General features: G+C 44.8%; 3 protein-coding genes across 5 annotated transcripts in view; 2 read left to right on the top strand and 1 right to left on the bottom strand.

Moving 5' to 3' along the window:
• Nucleotides 1-785, top strand: part of RILPL1 (Rab interacting lysosomal protein like 1) — a 32,067-nt gene extending 31,282 nt beyond the window's left edge. Inside the window, 1 exon segment of the mRNA XM_070763072.1 lies at nucleotides 49-785. The gene's annotated coding sequence lies outside the window, so the exon portion shown is untranslated.
• Nucleotides 639-6,628, bottom strand: SNRNP35 (small nuclear ribonucleoprotein U11/U12 subunit 35). Of its 2 annotated transcripts, none has more exons than XM_070763073.1 (3): nucleotides 6,513-6,628; nucleotides 4,124-4,914; nucleotides 639-1,703 (listed from the first exon to the last, which is right to left on the bottom strand). In XM_070763073.1, exon 2 carries the CDS (start codon nucleotides 4,910-4,912, stop codon nucleotides 4,139-4,141), a length of 774 nt encoding a protein of 257 aa, XP_070619174.1. In that variant the 5' UTR covers nucleotides 4,913-4,914; nucleotides 6,513-6,628; the 3' UTR covers nucleotides 639-1,703; nucleotides 4,124-4,138. The 2 variants fall into 2 exon arrangements, with proteins under 2 accessions (XP_070619174.1, XP_070619175.1); XM_070763074.1 differs by having other exon boundaries at nucleotides 1,130-1,698; nucleotides 6,513-6,600.
• A 2,225-nt stretch (nucleotides 6,629-8,853) lies between these two features.
• On the top strand, nucleotides 8,854-19,390 carry RILPL2 (Rab interacting lysosomal protein like 2). Of its 2 annotated transcripts, none has more exons than XM_070763164.1 (5): nucleotides 8,854-9,059; nucleotides 9,152-9,533; nucleotides 13,171-13,322; nucleotides 16,691-16,801; nucleotides 19,060-19,390. In XM_070763164.1, the coding sequence occupies exons 2-5, from the start codon at nucleotides 9,153-9,155 to the stop codon at nucleotides 19,082-19,084; spliced, it is 669 nt and encodes a 222-aa protein (XP_070619265.1). In that variant the 5' UTR covers nucleotides 8,854-9,059; nucleotide 9,152; the 3' UTR covers nucleotides 19,085-19,390. The 2 variants fall into 2 exon arrangements, with proteins under 2 accessions (XP_070619265.1, XP_070619264.1); XM_070763163.1 differs by having other exon boundaries at nucleotides 8,959-9,065.
• The last annotated feature ends 1,109 nt before the right edge of the window (nucleotides 19,391-20,499 follow it).

The raw sequence follows: 20,499 nt of genomic DNA on the forward strand, positions 1-20,499 counted from the left end.
CGGAGGTGGGGTTTCCCATGGAGGGGAGCCCCAGGGGAATCCCAGCAGCGCAAAAACGGGCGCTTCGGCTGGCAAAAGGGGTGAATTTTGGGCTTGCACGCATGAATCGCTTTTCCATTGATTCCTATGGGAAACGTTGTTTCGTCTTACAAACTTTTCACCTTAAGAACCTCATCCCAGAACCAATTAAGTTTGTAAGACAAGGTATCACTGTATAAACATTTGAGGGTTGCCAGGGGACGGGGAATGAAAGTGGGCTTATTCCCCAAAACCTCAGAAGAAGAAAAAAGCGTTGGGTTGGTTTTTTTGCCACTTTAAAAGGTGTGGATTTGCAACTCACAAAATTCCCCAGGAAATGCTCAGGACACTTCCAAGAAGCCCTTTATAAATTTCAGTTGCTTTGCACATTTGACGGGTTAACCCTTTTACTCAATATCCCGACCCTCTGTATTCTCTTAACACAATTATCTGGGAAGGTTTAGGAGAGGAGTGTCGAAACCTGGGCAACTTTTTCGAGACTTCTGGACTTCAATTCCCAGAATTCCCACAATTCTGTGAGTCGAAGTCCGTAAAGTCTCCAAAGTCACCAAGTTTTTTGACGGCCAACGGTAAACGGCAATCATGCAAAAACCACAGAATATGCAAAGAGCATGCGTAATTTTTATTCAGGGTTGTTAAGGTAGTTGAAGGCAATAAAGAAGACTTTTGGCTGGGATTAGTCGAGAGAATCAAACTGTAGAACTCTTTTTTAATATGCTAAATAAACTTATTTCTGAATTTAACAAGAGGCCTCTGGTGTTTTCACTGACTCATTAAACCAATGTGTGTTTGTTTGTATGTTTGTCAATTTTAAGAAAATCAATAAAGTTTATTAAAAAAAAAAAATTAAACCAGGGGGCCCCAAACTTGGCAAGTTTAAGACTTGTGGACTTCAACTCCCAGAATTCTCTAGCCAGCTATACTGGCTGGAGAATTCTGGGAGTTGAAGTCCACAAGTCTTAAAATTGCCAAGTTTGAAGACCTCTGCATTAAACGGTCTTTTGGTCCGTGTCCCTCAAATGAGAAAATATTATTTTACTGAAAGAGTAGTAGATCCTTGGGACAAATTTCCTAGCTGACGTGGTTGATCAATCCACAGTAATTGAATGTAAACATGCCTGGGATAAGCATATATCCATCCTGAGATAAAATACAGGAAAGAGTATAAGGGCAGACGAGATGGACCATGAGGTCTTTTTCTGCTGTCAATCTTCTATATTTCTCTCCCATCGAGACAATTCAATCCTACCACACTTTTTAGGGTAGTAGCTGCCCTTCTGTTTTTAGGAAGGTTTCTACAGGTGGAATCAAGGCGTTATTTGAATCCAGAACTTTTCAAGAACAAAAGAATGCGGGAGTCCTTAAACCAGCTCTCTCCAGTTTTTTGCACTGCAGATAAAAGGCAGTAATATTAACGTTGGGGACTTTGGATCGATTGATCGGTCATCCGATCCTGGAATAAGACACGGGCATGATTGTCAAGCGGGGGCCAACTTTGGTACAACGTCGACTCTTCCCCAGCTGCGAAGTTGTCGTTCTGTGCCGATTCCAGATAACAACCCACCTTGGTTCGGCTGGGAGGCCTTCTCTTCCGACAATCTCCTTCAACTGAGCGACATTTGAAGGGAAGGTCCCGTTGACAACGGCCCTCATCCTTTGCTGTCCTTTTTAAAATAATAATAATAATTTTATTAAAGAAAAAACGACAACAAAATATATAATTTTATAATATATATATATATATAAGAGAGGCGGCATACAAATCTAATAAATAATAATATATGTTTGCATAAACAGACCATAGAAAAGTAGTTTGAAGATGAGGAACATGGAAACGAATACAAATATAGAATAGATAGAATTATTCCCACAATTTTGGGAGTTGAAGTCCATAAGTCTCTAAAATCACCACGTTTTTGACAGCCAGGGTGAACTGCAATCATGCAAAACCACAGAGAGGTAGTTTGAAGATGTGGAACATGGGAACGAATACAAATATAGAATAGATAGAATGATTTTATTGGTCAAGTGATTGGACACACAAGAAATTTGTCTTGGCTGTGGCTTTTGCATTAAACCTCTTTCATAATAGATTGTTCTGTCGGGCTCTCTGGTAGACTCCTCCCAAAAATTCACAGGTACAAATTTCAGATACACACACGTTTGGAAATTCAAAACAATGTTCTTTATAATGAAAATTCACTTAAACCAAGCCCTCTTTTGGTATAGCAAAGAGCCCTCGTCTCCAAACAAGCTGGTAATGTGTACAAGTCCCTTATCAGTTCTGAGATACTTAGCTTGCAGCTGTGAGGCAATTCACAGTCCTTCTTCTTTCACAAAGTGAAACACACTTTGCTCTGGTTTAGTTTCAAAGCGGGGAAAAAATCAGCACACAAAAGGTCAAAGTCAGTAAAGCAGTCACGAAACACAACGATCAGATAATCCTCCACAATGGCCAAACCTACAGGCTGCTCTTTATAGCAGCCTCACTAATGACCACAGCCCCACCCAACCACAGGTGGCCTCATTTTCTTTGATAATAATCTCTCAGTTGTTGCTGCCTATGCATCGCTCTCCGCATGCGTGGCTGTATCATTAACTCTTGTTCCGAATCCAAGGAGGAGCTAGAGAATTGATCTCCTTCTGAGCTGTCTGCCCCACTCTCCTCCTCCTTGTCACTCATGTCTTCTTGGTCAGAGGAGCCTTCATCAGCAGATTCCACCGGGGGGGGGCAAAACAGGCCTGCAGCATGTGGATGTCTCCCCCACATCCACAGTCCTTGGGGCAGGAGCAGGGCCAGAGCTAACCACAACAATAGATAATCACCATATTTTGGAGTATAAGAGGCACCCTTTTCCTCCCTAAAAGAGGCTGAAAATTTGTCTTCTACTTTGGAACTTTTTTGAAGCTTTTTCCCCCAGCCCTAACTAGTTGCTAATGATCTCCCCAGCTCTTATCTTGCAGGTTCTTTCATTGTTACTCTTTGCAAAGAACGTTTTCCAAGCCCTAAGTCTTTGCAGGGCTTTTTTCATTGTTCTAACTTGCTCTGGATAAGTTTCTTTCCAGCCCTAACCAGGTGCTAACAATGTTCCCAGCTCTTACCGGCTTGCAAGCTCTTTCATTGTTACTCTCTGCAAAGAATGTTTTCCAAGCCCTAAGTCTGTGCAGGGTTTTTTTCCATTGCTTTACTTACTCAGAATGTTTCTTTCCAGCCCTAACCAGATGCTAGTGATGTTCCCAGCTCTTAGCAGCTTGCAAGCTCTTTCATTGTTATTCAAAATTGAACGGGTCCAAGAATGGTGGAAGGTCTTAAGCATAAAACGTATCAGGAAAGACTTCATGAACTGAATCTGTAGAGTCTGGAGGACAGAAGGAAAAGGAGGGACATGATCGAAACATTTAAATATGTCAAAGGGTTAAATAAGGTCCAGGAGGGAAGTGTTTTTAATAGGAAAGTGAACACAAGAACAAGGGGGCACAATCTGAAGTTAGTTGGGGGAAAGATCAAAAGCAACGTGAGAAAATATTATTTGACTGAAAGAGTAGTAGATCCTTGGAACAAACTTCCAGCAGACGTGGTTGGTAAATCCACAGTAACTGAATTTAAACATGCCTGGGATAAACATAGATCCATCCTAAGATAAAATACAGGAAAGAGTATAAGGGCAGACTAGATGGACCAGGAGGTCTTTTTCTGCCGTCAATCTTCTATGTTTCTATTCTCTCCAAATAAGTATTTTTTTTTTTTTAAAAAAGCCCTCTCCAGGGGATAAAATAATGTGCTGGAGCTGACCAGACTAAGGATGCTAGCCAGATGAATACATGGTAGGCAGATCTTTCCCATATTTTGCTCCCCAAAAAATAAGGTGGGTCTTATACTCTGAAAAATACGGTAATATCTTAGTTAAATAAAAAAGAAAGGAGGAAAAACGCTTTGAGAAAGAGAGAAAGAAAGAGTGGAAAAGAAAAAAGAAAGAAAAGAGGAGAAAGAAAAAGGAAAGCAAAATAAAATAATAATTTACTTAATAATAATTTATTAGATTTGTATGCCGCCCCTCTCCGAAGACTCGCTATACATACGTACATCAATACAGCTTTTCTATGTATAACCCTTGCTGTCCTTGGACTCGCGATTCCGGTCTCTCCTTTCCCGCTCCCTCCCTTCGGCGGCTCTGCCTCGGTCTTCCCTGCTCTGGTGTTCCGACTCCCGTTCGCTCTTGCCGTAGCCCCACGACCGTTCCCGGTCCGATCGCCGGGACTCCCTGCTCCTCTCGTAATCTCGCTCCCCGCCTTTCCAGTCTCTCGACCCTCCGCGCGACCGACCCCACTCTCTCTTCCCCTCGCCGTAAAACTCATTTTTCATGGCGGGCAAGTTGATGGGCTTCCTGAAGGGCCGGTCTCGGCCTCCGAACCGCAGCTGGCCCGATTCCTTCTTCCCGCCAAAGCCGCCACCCAGCCGGCGTGGAATCCACCCTTTGAGGGTCCTTTCGAGCTCGAAGTCGACGAAGACCTCCCGCTGGTCGACGACCAGCTTGTTGGCGTCGCGGTGGGCTTTCAGGAGCGCCCGTTCCTCTTTATACTCGATGAAAGCGTAGCCTTTGGAGAAACCCGTCACCAGATCGCGAACTAAGCGGATTTTCCGAATGTCTCCGTAGCGGGAGAAAACCTCTTTTAATTTTTCTTCCGTGGTTTGCAGGTTCAGGCGGGCTACGAAGAGGGTCAGGTGGGAGTCCCCGGAAACCTCTTTGTTGGGGACGTAGCGGGCCGACATAGCCCTCCAAACGGCCCGGTCGTGAGGTTCTTCATCGGTGCCGTCGATGCTCCCAGCTTTAAGGGGGTTGTACTCTTTAGCAATGGGCACCCACTCGTTCATAACTGGAAGGAAATGTATTATTTATTTATTTTTATTTATTTAATTTTGTCCAATACAAATTGAAAGTTAAGGAGAATAAAAACGTGTACAGTAGTAGTAAATATTAGGGAAGGGATAGAAGAAGAGATATGAGAATAGAATACATCAATGAAGAGTAGAGGAAGGATATATGGATGGGAGAAAAGGTATATAAAATATAGGAGAGACAATAGGACAGGGGACGGAAGGCACACTAGTGCACTTATGCGCGTCCCTTATTTATTTAGCGTACCGCCTATCACACATGGACTAGCAATATACAGTGGAACTTCTACTTAAGGACTTAATTCGTTCCGTGATCAGGTTCTTAAGTAGAAAAGTTTGTAAGTAGAAGCAATTTCAGTCGCTGCTCAGAGCGAAGGGAGTGTTTCTTTTCTCTGGGCGCCGGCAGAGGTTTATTCCCTCTCCAAGCGCCCAGAAAGGAAAATGCTTTGTTCGCTCTGGGCTGCCAAAGCCTCCTTAAGTGCCACCAAAAGGCTCCTTTGCAAGCCCTTCCTTCCTTCCTTCCTTCCTTCCTTCCTTCCTTCCTTCATTCATTCATTCCTTCCTCCCTCCAATCTTCCTTCCTTCCCTCCTCCCTCCCATCTTCTTTCCTCCCTCCCTCTCATGTTCCTTCCTTCCCTCCTTCTTCCCTCCCTCCCATCTTCCTTCCTTCCTTCCTCGCTCCCATCTTCCTCCCTCGCTCCCATCTTCCTCCCTCGCTCCCATCTTCCTCCCTCCCTCCCATCTTCCTCCCTCCCTCTCATCTTCCTTCCTTCCTTCCTCCCTCCAATCTTCCTTCCTCCCTCCCTCCCTCCCTCTCATCTTCCTTCCTTCCTCCCTCTCATCTTCCTTCCTTCCTCCCTCCTTCTCATCTTCCTTCCTCCCTCCTTTTCATCTTCCTTCCTCCCTCCCTCCCATCTTCCTTCCTTCCTCCCTCCCTCTCATCTTCCTTCCTTCCTCCCTTCCTCCCTCTCATCTTCCTTCCTTCTTTCCTCCCTTCCTCCCTCCTTCTCATCTTCCTTAATTCCTCCCTTCCTCCCTCCCATCTTCCTTCCTTCCTCCCTCCCTCTCATCTTCCTTCCTCCCTTCCTCCCTCTCATCTTCCTTCCTTCTTTCCTCCCTCCCTCCCATCTTCTTTCCTCCCTCCCTCCCTCCAATATTCCTTCCTTCCTTCCTCCCTCCCTCCTTCTTTGCAAACCCCACTCCCTTTGGCACTGATGCTGTTGCCTAGTTGGGTCACGAAACGTCTACAAGAGCCCCACCAACCTCAGGGAGCATTCAAGGCCCCCCACAATTCAACCCTGACCAGGAAACATTCCCCTTTATGGGCGATTCACAGGTTATTCTTGAGACCCCAGGATCCTGGGCTATTGTTTCCCTGGCACGTTGGCAACCTGGTCAGTTGGCAACCCCCGTTTCCTGCCTTGCATGCATCTTGCAGGAGCCCCCCTGCCCTCCCCAGTCAAGGCTTGCACCCCCTGCCCCTCCAGTCCATGCCTCCCCTTCCTCCCGCCCCCCAATGTGCCCCCCCAACGACCCTCCCCCAAATTATAACTTTGCAGGAACAAAATCCACTCACTTGCTTTCCTATGGCAGAACCCTGGAAGAGTGGTCTAATTTCGTTTCCGCCTCGGCAGATTCGTCAAGGAAGAAAGACCAACATTTCAATACGAGAGGGATTTCTTCCCCCCGCCCCCCCGACAAGGTTGCTTTTAAATTCAGGATCTTTTTCAAAAGAAAAAAGAAAAAGCAAAGCCCTCCCTGGTTATAAAGGCCAGAAATGTGGCGAATCGGCCATTGGAGAAAAGAAGGCTTCGATGGGCGAGTAAAGAGTCCTCGCCGGCGCCCTCTGGCGGCAGAAGCATCTTTGGCGGGAGGTTTTGGCTCCGCCCTCGAGGCGAATGCAAAACTGTGAAATCCCGGTGAGTTCCCATCATCCCCAGCTAAAGAGGCAGCGAGGATGGAAACTGTAGCGGTGGGAGCGTCATCACAGGAAGCTTTTCAAGAAGAGGCTGGACTGGAATGAATAGAATAAGAATGAATAGAATAGAATAATAAGGAATAGAATAGAATATTGGAATGAATAGAATCGAATAAGAAGGAATAGAATAGAATAGGAATAGTCCCCGTGATGGGCCTCAGGGGAAGAGCCTTCTCTGTGGAAGAGCCTTCTCTGTGGTGGCCCTTAAAGACCCACTTATGCCGCCAGGCATGGAGGAACTGAGATACCCTGCAGGCTTATTCCGTTTACCCATGGCAAGATTGAGTTGTATGGTTCCAATGTTGGTTTTAGAATGTTTTTAATATTAGATTTGCTTCACTATCAATATTTTGTGGTGAGCCGCCCCGAGTCTGCGGAGAGGGGCGGCATACAAGTCTAATAAATTAAATTAAATTAATAGAATATAATGGAATAATAAGGAATAGAATAGAATATTGGAATGAATAGAATAGAATAGAATTCTTTATTGGCCAAGTGTGTTTGGACACCCAAGAAATTTGTCATTGGTGCAGATGCTCTCTGTGTATATAGAAGGAAATATCCAGAAGACGGAGTCTTTCCCTTTCCCTTTAAGGGTAGAACAAGAAGCAATGGGTGGAAACTAAACAAGGAGAGAAGTAAGTTAGAACTAAGGAGAAATTTCCTGACAGTCAGAACAATGAATCCGTGGAACTGCCTGCCTCCAGAAGTTGTGAATGCTCCGACACTGGAAATGCTATTTAAATTGATGTAGGATAAACTTTACCCTTAGATTATCTACGGTTGACCTCTCCGGATTCCTAAGAGGTCAGTAAGGGGTGAGTACAAGTGCCCTAGAGTGCCTTCCGTCCCCTGTCCTATTGCTCTCCTATATCTCCCATACCTTTCTCCTATTCCTATATCTCTTCTTCTATTCTTTCATTGATATGTTCTATTCCTATATCTTCTTTTATATTCTTTCTTAGATATATTTTACTATGAGTATCTCCTCTATAACCTTCATCATGTATTTTATTATGTATATATAGATATACAGTATACCCACTAAAACCCTCATTGCGTATTGGACAAAATAAATAAATAAAATAAATAAATAAGTGCCGTAGGGTTTCCTGCCTAAGACTAGAAGACCTCTGAGGTCCCTTCCAACTCTTGTTGTTGTTGTTATATAAATTTTATTTATTTTGTCCAATACACAATGAGGGTTTTAGTGGGTATATATCTATATACACATAGTAAAATACATGATGAAGGTTATAGAGGAGATACTCATAGTAAAATATATTTATGAAAGAAGAGAAAAGAAGGTATAGTAATAGAACATATCAATGAAAGAATAGAAGAAGAGATATAGGAATAGAAGAAAGGTATAGGAGATATAGGAGAGCAATAGGACAGGGGACGGAAGGGACTCTAGTGCACTTGTACTCGCCCCTTACTGACCTCTTAGGAATCTGGATAGGCCAACCGTGGATAATCTAAGGGTAAAGTGTTGGGGGTTTGGGGAGGACACTGTGGAGTCCGGTAATGAGTTCCACGCTTCGACAACTCGGTTACTGAAGTCGTATTTTTTTACAGTCAAGTTTGGAGCGGTTAATATTAAGTCTAAATCTGTTGTGTGCTCTTGTGTTGTTGTGGCTGAAGCTGAAGTAGTCGCCGACAGGCAGGACGTTGCAGCATATGATCTTGTGGGCAATACTTAGATCTTGTTTAAGGTGTCTTAGTTCTAAACTTTCTAGGCCTAAATAAGCAAGCAAGCAAATAAATAAATAAATAAACAATCAAATAAATGCTAAATCTGGATGTAATCTATAGTTGCTTTTAATGATTGGCGAGGGGTGTGTGTGTGTCTGTTTGCACTAACCAAACAGCCAGCAAGGAGAAAAAAAAGTAAATAAAACCCAGATTGCGCAAGAGCTGGCCCTTCCCCTTTTGGCGTCTCTTTGAGCCAGGGGAAGTCTGCCCCCACGCCTTTCCTACCAGCGCCATGGTTACACCACCACCCCCCTTTACGCTTTCAAATGCCCCCCCCCTTCCTTCCTTCCACCCTCCTGCCTGCCCGCTTTCAATTGGACTCTTGCGAGCGCTCAAGGGCGCTTTGGAGAGGTTTGGCTGGAGACGAAACTTTGAAGTTTGAAGAAGGAAGTGTGTGTGAGTGTGTGTGTGTGTTTGGGGAGGGGGGGGCTTCTGTTGTGGTTCTCAGCTGACGTGGGGTCTCTTTGATTGACCTTTCACAGGATGCAAGCCCAGCAGGACCACCGTTGCGAAGGAGAGGAGGAGGAGGAGGAAGAAGAGGAGGAGGAGGAAGGAGGAAAAAGCAACAACGGAGCATCGGAGGGGCCTTTCGGGAAAAGCCCCTTCCATCTCACGGCCGAGGACGTCTACGACATCTCTTACATCCTGGGCAGAGAGCTGCACACCCTCACCACCGAGCCCCAGGCGGAGGTCCCAGCCCGCGTGGCCCGCCTGCAGTTCAAGGTGGTCAGCGTTTTGGAAATGCTGGAGACCCTGGTGAGCGAGAACCACCTGGGCGTGGAAGCCCTCAAGTTGGAAAGGGAGAGCTTGAGGAGGGAACTGGAGGACCTCCAGCAGCGGCTGACCTCTGGGACCGCTGGAGAGGTAAACACGGAGAGGGAGCGGGTGATGGAGAGGAAGAGGTGGGTCAACCTCTGGGTCTTTGGTCCTGTGGCTTCGGATCCAGAGGCAGAGTGTCGGATGCAGAGACAGCAATAGCATTTAGACTTATATGCCGCTTTGTAGCCCTCTCTAAGTGGTTTATGGAATTGGCCTTTTGACCCCAACAATCTGGGTCCTCATTTGACCCACCTCGGAAGGATGGAAGAATGGGTCAAGCTTGAGGAAGGAAGGAAGGAAGGAAGGAATTGCCCCCAACAATCTGAGTCCTCATTTTAGCCACCTAGGAAGGAAGGAAGGAAGGGAGGACGGAAGGAAGGGAGGACAGAAGGAAGGGAGGACGGACGGGAGAAAGGAAGGAAGGGAGGACGGAAGGAAGGAAGGAAGGGAGGATGGAAGGAAGGGAGGACGGAAGGAAGGGAGGACGGAAGGAAGGGAGGACGGAAGGAAGGGAGGACGGAAGGAAGGGAGGACGGAAGGAAGGGAGGACGGAAGGAAGGGAGGACGGACGGGAGGAAGGAAGGAAGGGAGGACGGAAGGAAGGGAGGACGGAAGGAAGGGAGGACGGACGGGAGGAAGGAAGGAAGGGAGGACGGAAGGAAGGAAGGAAGGAAGGAAGGAATTGCCCCCAACAATCTGAGTCCTCATTTTAGCCACCTTGGAAGGAAGGAAGGAAGGAAGGAAGGAAGGAAGGAAGGAAGGAAGGAAGGAAGGAAGGAAGGAAGGAAGGAAGGAAGGAAGGAAGGAAGGAATTGCCCCCAACAATCTGAGTCCTCATTTTAGCCACCTAGAAAGGAAGGAAGGAAGGAAGGAAGGAATTGCCCCCAACAATCTGAGTCCTCATTTTAGCCACCTTGGAAGGAAGGACGGAAGGAAGGAAGGAAGAGCAATACTGCTTAGACTTATCTACCGCTTCATAGTGGTTTTGCAGCCCTCTCTAGCCTCTTGCCCCCAACAATCTGGGTCCTCATTTGACCCACCTTGGAAGGATGGAAGGCTGAGTCAACCTTGAGCTGATGGTGAGATTTGAACTGCTGAACTACAGCTAGCAGTTATCTAAGGAACCTGTGGTGCTGCACTCTAACCACTGCTTAAGCTGGCTAAGTTTAAGATGGGTTAGGGGTCGACCCACACAAATAATAACATTTAAAAGTGAGGAAAGATGTGTTTGGGGAAAAGGAGGTGTCGGTTCAAAAGTAGGAGAAAGAAAAAAGCAAAAAGCTAAGGAAATGGGTTTGGAGAAGAAAATATTTATAAGAATGAGGGAGTGGAAAGAACAAAAAAAAAAGGTATGATTGACAGAGGAATATTATAGAGTGTTACGGTATTTAATTGTGAATAACAACCTTGTATAAGTTTTACCAAAATAATATAGTAATGTAATTAAAGGTCTTTTGGGGGGGAGTTAAATTTTATATTAGATTGGTACACGATTGTTGGCGCTAAATTAAATCTTGCATTAAAAGATGGTTTAAGGTTTGGGTCAGGGCCAGAATTCCCTGGCTCCAATCTAGAGCAGGGGTCTCCGATTTTAAACAACTTTTAAGATCTCAACTCCCAGAATGCCCTACGGTCTGGCTTCATTAGGGCAGGAAATTAATTAATTGATTAATTAATTAATTAATTGGATTTTTATGCGAGGACTGGGGGTGGCTCACCAGATATCAAAACAATAAACAATATACATATCTAAACATATCCAATCTTAACAACTTTTTAAGTTTTGTGGACTTTCAATTCCCAGAATTCCTCGGCTGGCATCGATTCGTAACTGGTCAAGGAATTCTGGGACTTGAAGTCCGAAAGTCTTGCAAAATTGCCAAATTTGGAGAGACCCTTGTTCCGTTTTTCTAGATAACTCAGGGTCAGCTGCCTGGAGGCACCCTATTTTTCTCCAAGGTAGGATCAGTTAGGGCTGCCTTTGGCACGGTTTGCAGAAAAAGCTCGCCAGCCATCGACATGCGTCAGTCACAAGGCTGGGTGGAAAGTTCTGATTTTGGAAAGGAAACATGTACATAGCAGATTTGCTCCAAAGAACCCTTGTCACATGCTTGAAAGCGTCGAGGGGAAAAGAGAAGTTTGCTTAGGTTTCAACTTTCCGCCCAGTAACCATAAGTTAAACTCCCTGGTAGTTTTTAGCTTCTGCAGCTATCACTTCCCATTCTTTCGATTTAATTTGGGGATTTTTTTTTCAACCTCAAGATCTGCCTGGTGAAATTTGCAGGTGTTTTGCTGTGTGTTAGCCACACGCCATCATTGCAGCTGTCCCAAAATCTTGCTGGGTTTTAATTTTTTGGATAAACATCCCTGGGATAAACATAGATCCATCCTAAGATAAAATTAGTCAATGAAGCAGTGGAAGCGATGTGCCGGTGCCTGGAGGCTGTTGGGGTCTGGATGGGTGTCAACAAACTCAAACTCAACCCAGACAAGACGGAGTGGCTGTGGGTCTTGCCTCCCAAGGACAATCCCATCTGTCCGTCCATCACCCTGGGGGGGAATCATTGACCCCCTCAGAGAGGGTCCGCAACTTGGGTGTCCTCCTCGATCCACACCACACTTTAGAGAAACATCTTTCAGCTGTGGCGAGGGGGGCGTTTGCCCAGGTTCGCCTGGTGCACCAGTTGCAGCCCTATTTGGACCAGGAGTCATTGCTCACAGTCACTCATGCCCTCATCACCTCAAGGCTCGACTACTGCAACGCTCTCTACATGGGGCTACCTTTGAAAAGTGTTCGGAAACTTCAGATTGTGCAGAATGCAGCTGCGAGAGCAATCATGGGCTTCCCCAAATATGCCCATGTTACACCAACACTCCGCAGTCTGCATTGGTTGCCGATCAGTTTCCAGTCACAATTCAAAGTGTTGGTTATGACCTATAAAGCCCTTCATGGCACCGGACCAGATTATCTCAGGGACCGCCTTCTGCCGCACGAATCCCAGCGGCCAGTTAGGTCCCACAGAGTTGGCCTTCTCCGGGTCCCGTCAACTAAACAATGTCGTTTGGCGGGGCCCAGGGGAAGAGCCTTCTCTGTGGCGGCCCCGGCCCTCTGGAACCAACTCCCTCTGGAGATTAGAATTGCCCCCACCCTCCTTGCCTTTCGTAAGCTCCTTAAAACCCACCTCTGCCATCAGGCATGGGGGAACTGAGATATTCTTTCCCCCTAGGCTTTTACAATTCATGCATGGTATGTTTGTGTATGTATGTATGTTTGCTTTTACAATAAGGGTTTTTAGTTGTTTTAGTATTGGATTGACATGCTGTTTTTTATTACTGTTGTTAGCCGCCCCGAGTCTACGGGGAGGGGCAGCATACAAATCCAATAAATAAATGAATGAAACATAGAAACATAGAAGTCTGACGGCAGAAAAAGACCTCATGGTCCATCTAGTCTGCCCTTATACTATTTCCTGTATTTTATCTTAGGATGGATCTATGTTTATCCCAGGCATGTTTCAATTCAGTTACTGTGGATTTATCTACCACGTCTGCTGGAAGTTTGTTCCAAGGATCTACTACTCTTTCAGTAAAATAATATTTTCTCATGTTGCTTTTGAATGAATGAATGAATGAATGAATGAATGAATAAATAAATAAATTTTTCACATTGTCTCAACTACAGGTAAATCCAGGTCCCAACAAAATTATTGTGGACCTCACCGACGTCAACCGGCCCCGTTTTACGCTGCAGGAGCTCAAAGACGTTCTCCAGGAACGGAACCACCTAAAAGCCCAGCTCCTCTTCACGCAGGAAGAGTTGGAATGCTATAAAAGGTACCCCAAAAGTACAATTTTTTTCATTGTGATGGACTGGAAAATTGCAACCTTCCTGGTTTGCGAGCAAACCGGGACTTTAGGTCTATTAATCCATCATTTTGTGTCATCCGTTCATGTTTTGGACATACAGTGGTACCTCAAGATACGAACCCCTCGTCTTACGAACAACTCGTGATACGAACCCGGGGTTCAGAAATTTTTTGCCTCTTCTTACGAACTTTTTTCGAGTTACGAACCGACGTTCGGAGACTGCTGGGAAGCCGCGCGGCTGTTTTAAAAGGTGACAGCCGGGCGGTGGGGCTTCCCAGCAGCCTCCCGAACGCCGGTTCGTAACTCGAAAAAAGTTCGTAAGAAGAGGCAAAATTTTTCTGAACCCCGGGTTCGGTTCGGGAGGTTGCTGGGAAGCCCCCCAGCCCGGCTGTCACCTTTTAAAACAGCCGCGCGGCTTCCCAGCTGTCTCCGAACGCTGAACGTGGAAGTTCGGGTTTGGCGTTCGGCTTCGGGAGACAGCTGGGAAGCCGCGCGGCTGTTTTAAAAGGTGACAGCCGGGCTGGGGGGCTTCCCAGCCCCCCCCCCGAACCCCGAACTTTTGCCGAACTTCTGGGTTCGGGGTTCGGGAGGTTGCTGGGAAGCCCCCCAGCCCGGCTGTCACCTTTTAAAATAGCCGCGCGGCTTCCCAGCAGTCGGCGAACGCCGGTTTTTTGCGGGTTTTTTTTTTTGGTTGCACGGATTAATTGACTTTACATTGTTTCCTATGGGAAACAATGTTTCGTCTTATGAACCTTTCGTCTTACGAACCTCCCCCTGGAACCAATTAGGTTCGTAAGACGAGGTATGACTGTACTCTTCTTCTCAACTGAGATGCCTCTAGCATATGTGGTGGGCTCACCTTCCTCTGAAAGCCTTCTTTATTTGGACAGCATGGTTGTTGTTGTTGTTGTTATTATTATTATTATTATTATTATTATTATTATTATTATTATTATTATGTCAGTACAACACAGCAAACGAGATCACTATGCTGGATTTCGTATTTCATCACCAGTCGGGCGCTTCCCAAGCACCTAGGACTGCGTGATGTAGCGGCGAATTATGTTTGCCGATCCCAGTCAAGCGGCCTTTTGCAATTGACAGGTGGAGATTTTGTCAATTCCGATGGTTTTCAAATGTCCGCTGAGACCCTCTGGCTCTGCGCCCAGCGTGCCAAGGACCACTGGGACCACTTTCACGGGCTTATGCCAGAGTCGTTGCAGCTCGATTTTTAGATCTTCGTATTTCACAAATTTCTCTAGCTGCTTCTCCTCAATTCTGCTGTCCCCTGGGATTGCGATGTCGATGATCCATACTTTCTTTTTCTCCACAATCACAATGTCTGGTGTGTTATGCTTCAGAATTCGGTCAGTCTGAAGTCAGAAGTCCCACAGTAGTTTTGCTTGCTCATTTTCGACCACTTTTTCAGGCTTATGGTCCCACCAGTTCTTTGCCACTGGTAGATGGTAGTTCCGGCACAAGTTCCAGTGGATCATCTGTGCCACAGCATCATGTCTATGCTTGTAGTCAGTCTGTGCGATCTTTTTGCAGCAGCTGAGTATGTGATCGATTGTTTCATCCGTTTCTTTACAGAGTCTGCACTTTGGATCATCTGTTGATTTTTCAATTCAATAATAACAATGATAATAATAATAATAATAATAATAATAATTATTATTATTATTATTATTTAGATTTGTATGCTGCCCCTCTCCGAGGACTCGAAGTGGCTCACAACAAGCAATACAAAATAAAAATCCAATATTAAAAATCATTTTAAAACCCTTATTTAAAAAAAACAACCATACAACCCAAACAAATCATACATAATGTTGAATTTGGGCAGGATTATCTTCACCCGTGGCCAACTAATCCCAGCGACCAGTTAGGTCCCACAGAGTTGGCCTTCTCCGGGTCCTGTCAACCAAACAATGTCGCTTGGCGGGACCCAGAGGAAGAGCCTTCTCTGTGGCGGCCCCGACCCTCTGGAACCAACTCCCCCCAGAGATTAGAATTGCCCCCACCCTCCTTGCCTTTCGTAAGCTGCTCAAAACCCACCTCTGCCGTCAGGCATGGGGGAACTAAGATACACTTTCCCCCTAGGCCTTCACAATTTTATGTATGGTATGTTTGTATGTATGGTTGGTTTTTATATAATGGGCTTTTAACTGTTTTTTAGTATTGGATTTTGTTGTACTGTTTTACTGCTGTTGTTAGCCGCCCCGAGTCTGCGGAGAGGGGCGGCATACAAATCCAATAAATAATAAAAAATAATAATAATAACTATTTACTCAAATAAACCTCTTTACAAGCTACGTTGTTATCGTACATTAAACCAGTGTTTTTCAACCACTGTGCCATGGCACACTATTGTGCCGCTAGACATGGTCAGGTGTGCCGCGAAGAAGGAAGCTCAGGTTCCGGTCTCACAACTTTTTGCTGAAAGAGTGAGAGTGAGAGAGAGAAAGAGAAAGAAAGCAAGAGAGAGAGAGAAAGAGAGAAAGAAAGCAAGAGAGAGAAAGAAGGCAAGAGAGAGAAAGAGAAAGAAAGAAAGAAAGAGAGTGAAAAAGAGAGTGAGAGAAAGAGAAAGAAAGCAAGAGTGAGAGAGAAAGAAGGTGAGAGAGAAAGAAAGCAAGAGAGAAAGAGAGAGAGAGAGTAAGAGAGAAAGCATGAGAGAGAGAAAGAGAGTGAGAGAGAGAAAGCAAGAGAAAGAAAAGAGAGAAAGAGAGAGAAAGCAAGAGTGAGAGAGAAAGAAGGCAAGAGAGAGAGAGAAAGAAAGCAAGAGAGAAAGAAAAGGAGAGGAAGGGAGAGAGAGAAATGAGCAAAAAGGGGAGGAAAAAATAGAAATGAGAAAATGATTGAGACAGAGAATGAGAGGAAAGAGAGAGAAATAAAAGAGAGATAGAAGTGACTCTTGATTTAAAGCATATGATAAAAAGCACCCAAAGAATAAGAGGGGAAAAAACCCAGCCCTCACCTGTTTTTGGAAATGGTTCAAGACTGTGTGTACACAAACACACACAAACACAAGGGTGGGAAGGAGACAGGGATGGAAAAAGAGAGGGGAGTGTCTTAGGGTGTCATTTGGTGTCATTTTGGTTGGTGGTGTGTCCCAGGATTTTGTAAATGTAAAAAATGTGCCGCGGCTGAAAAAAGGTTGAAAATCACTGCATTAAACCATAAATGGAGGTTCCGGGTTGGCCCCACACTCTGGGATAAACGTCGGTTTGCTCTCCGTGAGTCAGCGCGTCGTGCAAACCACAGCATGATGGGTGTTTGGTGTGTAAGCGGATTGCAACAAACGGCTTGTGTGTTTCTCTTCCCCTGCTGCCTAGTGGTTATATTTCTCAGAAGCAGGAGAAAGACAGTCCCACGCAGAAAAAAACGAATCTGGTCACACCCCGTGGCTCCGCTCAACTTAAAGAAAAAAGTACAATCAAGCAATGGTGAGTAATTTAAGAGTTCTCTTTTTGAGCCGGACCAGCTAAAATCTCGCGGAAAATACCCCACGAGCCAAATTAAAATACACTGGCACCTCTACTTACGAACTTCTTTTATTCCGGTCACAATTCAAAGTGTTGGTCATGACCTTTAAAGCCCTACATGGCATTTGGACCAGAGTACCTCCGGAACCACCTGCTACCGCATGAATCCCAGCGACCGATAAGGTCCCACAGAGTTGGCCTTCTCCAGGTCCCGTCGACTAAACAATGTCGGTTGGTGGGCCCCATGGGGAAGAGCCTTCTCTGTGGCGGCCCCGGCCCTCTGGAGTCAACTCCCCCCCCCCCGGAGATTAGAACTGCCCCCACCCTCCCTGTCTTTCGTAAACTACTCAAGACTCACTTATACCACCAGGCATGGGGCAGTTGAGACACCTTTCCCCCAGTCTTTTATATTTTGTTTTATGTTTGGTATGAATGTATTGTTTGGTTTTTTAAATATGATAGGGTTTTATATGTTTTTTAATATTAGATTTGTTCTACTATAATATTGTTTTTATTATTGTTGTGAGCCACCCCGAGTCTTCGGAGAGGGGCGGCATACAAATCTAATAAATTATTATTATTAATTTGTTCCGTGACCAGGTTCTTAAGTAGTTAAGTATTTAAGTAGTGGCTCCTTTAATGAAAAGAAGGACCAGGGGAGACAGGATAGCAGCCTTCCAACATCTCAGGGGTGGCCACAAAGAAGGAGTCAAGCTATTCTCCAAAGCACTTGAGGGTAGAACAAGAAGCAACGGGTGGAAACTAAACAAGGAGAGAAGCCACTTAGAACTAAGGAGAAATTTCCTGACAATTAGAACAATTAATCAGTGGAACAACTTGCCTCCAGATGTTGTGAATGTTTCAACACTGGAAGTTTTTAAGCAGATGTTGGATAACCATCTGTCTGAAGTAGTGTACAGTTTCCTGCCTAAGCAGGGGGTTGGACTAGAAGACCTCCAAGGTCCCTTCCAACTCTGTTGTTGTTGTTGTTATTATTATGAATCTTTTTCTTTTATGTACGATGAGAGCATATGCACCAACTAAACATCTTCCCCTGGGCACGTTGAATTTATATATGGTATGCTTGTGTGTGTGTATGTTAGTATAGGGGTTTTTCTTAAATTTATAATATTTTAATTAAATTGGATTATGTATTGGATTGTCTTTTCACTTGTTGTGAGCCGCCCCGAGTTTTCGGAGAGGGGCGGCATACAAATCCAAATAATAAATAAATAAATAAATAAATAAATAAAGGCAAATTCCTTGTGTGTCCAATCACACTTGACCAATAAAATTCTATTCTATTCTAAATTCTAATCTTATCACTACAACCCCATCCATTGGTTAATAACATTACCAACTTCCCAATGGACAATAATAAAGAAAAGAAGAACCCCTAATTATTTAAAATTATGTAAAAGTACTATTATTATTATTATTATTAATAATAATACTTATAATACTTAATAATAATATAATACTTAATAATAATCCGGGACCGCCTTCTGCCGCACGAATCCCAGCGACTGATTAGGTCCCACAGAGTGGGCCTTCTCCGGGTCCCGTCGACTAAACAATGTCGTCTGGCGGGACCCAGGGGAAGAGCCTTCTCTGTGGCGGCCCCGACTCTCTGGAACCAACTCCCCCCAGATATCAGAGTTGCCCCCACCCTCCTTGCCTTTCGCAAGCTCCTTAAAACCCACCTCTGTCGTCAGGCATGGGGGAATTGAGGCATTCCCCCCCCCCCCCGGGCCTATACAATTTATGTATGGTATGTCTGTGTGTATATCTGGTTTAATAATGGTTTTTTTTAATTTTTTAAATTTATTAGATTTGTTGTGAATTGTTTTATTGCTATGTGGTGAGCCGCCCTGAGTCTACGGAGAGGGGCGGCATACAAATCTAATAAATAAATTACCGGTAATTAATTATTAATAATAATAGTAATTATTATTATATTATTATTATTATTATTATTATTATTATTATAATAAAAACCTACCACTCACTGACTATTCTTCCCTTTAATTAGACCTTCAGAAAAAATGCCTGTGATTTTCAACGTTTGGATTGATAAAACACTCCCATTCAGTGTTTAAAATATCGGCTTGTGCATAGAATTCCTTAAAAAAAAAAGAACTTTTACGCTTGGTTAACCTTTAGGAATTCATATTCTGTTCCTGCAACTCATACACTTAACTCCTTTCTTCAATTTGCAGGTTTGCCTTTAAAAAGTTACGATGACGCGATTCTGTGCTGGGATGTCACAACCTTGGAAAGTCAATTTTTTTTAAAAAGCAGCCGTTGCAATACTTGGGAGGACTGTTTGGTGATTCACTGCAGTTGGTCGAGGCTTCAACCTCTAGTTTTATCCTGGTTGGTTATTATCTCCTTCCTGTTTTCTCCTTGAAAGCGTTTCCAAGTTGCTGACTTCCAAATCTAGGGGACTTTTTAAAGCAGGTTATTTTGATTAATGGTAAAAGGTTATGCTGGAAATGTTTTTAGATCTGCAGCCAGCAGAAATAAAGTTACGCACATCGGTTTTTAAAATTTTCGTAGCCCGTCTTTGGACCCGTTCGATTTCATCCATCTCTTTTTGGAGGTGAGGTCTCCAAAACTGGACACAGCATTATTCCAAATGGGGTCTCACCAGCGCTCTATACAGCGGGATCACAAGCTCCCTCTTCCTGCTTGTTATACCTCTGGCTATGCAGCCAAGCATTCTACTCGCTTTCCCTACTGCCTGGCCGCACGGTTCACCCATTTGGAGACTATCAGAAATTCTGGTTTGGTTTGGTAGTTCCAAAGAGTGGGATCATTCCCAGCGAATGCCAGCGACCGGTTAGGTCCCACAGAGTTGGCCTTCTCTGGGTCCCGCCGACTAAGCAATGCCGTCTGGCGGGACCAAGGGGAAGAGCCTTCTCTGTGGCGGCCCCGGCCCTCTGGAATCAACTCCCCCCGGAGATTAGAATCGCCCCCACCCTCCTTGCCTTTCGCAAGCTCCTAAAAACCCACCTATGTCGCCAGGCTTGGGGAGGGTAATATTCTCCATAGCAGCATACAAATCTAATAAATTATTATTATTATTATTATGTCAGTACAACACAGGAAACGAGATCACTATGCTGGATTTCGTATTTCATCCCCAGTCGGGCGCTTCCCAAGCACCTAGGACTGCAGGATGTAGCGGCGAATTATGTTTGCCGATCCCAGTAAAGCGGCCTTTTGCAATTGACAGATGGGGATTTTGTCAATTCCGATGGTTTTCAAATGTCCGCTGAGATCCTTGGGCACTGCGCCCAGCGTGCCAAGTACCACTGGGACCACTTTCACGGGCTTATGCCAGAGTCGTTGCAGCTCGATTTTTAGATCTTCGTATTTCACTCATTTCTCTAGCTGCTTCTCCTCAATTCTGCTGTCTCCTGGGATTGCGATGTCGATGATCCATACGTTCTTTTTCTCCATGATCACAATGTCTGGTGTGTTATGCTTCAGAATTCGGTCAGTCCCACAGTAGTTTTGCTTGTTGTTATTATTATTATTATTATTATTATTATTATTATCATCAACCCAAACCTGGCTCGTTCATTCTACTGTGCCGCAATGGCCTCGATTCGCAGAAGAAACCACGGTTTGAAAAATAATAATAAAAGAAACGC

The sequence above is a fragment of the Erythrolamprus reginae genome, chromosome 10 (assembly GCF_031021105.1).
Source record: "Erythrolamprus reginae isolate rEryReg1 chromosome 10, rEryReg1.hap1, whole genome shotgun sequence".
In the NCBI taxonomy this organism is placed as follows: Eukaryota; Metazoa; Chordata; class Lepidosauria; order Squamata; family Dipsadidae; genus Erythrolamprus; species Erythrolamprus reginae.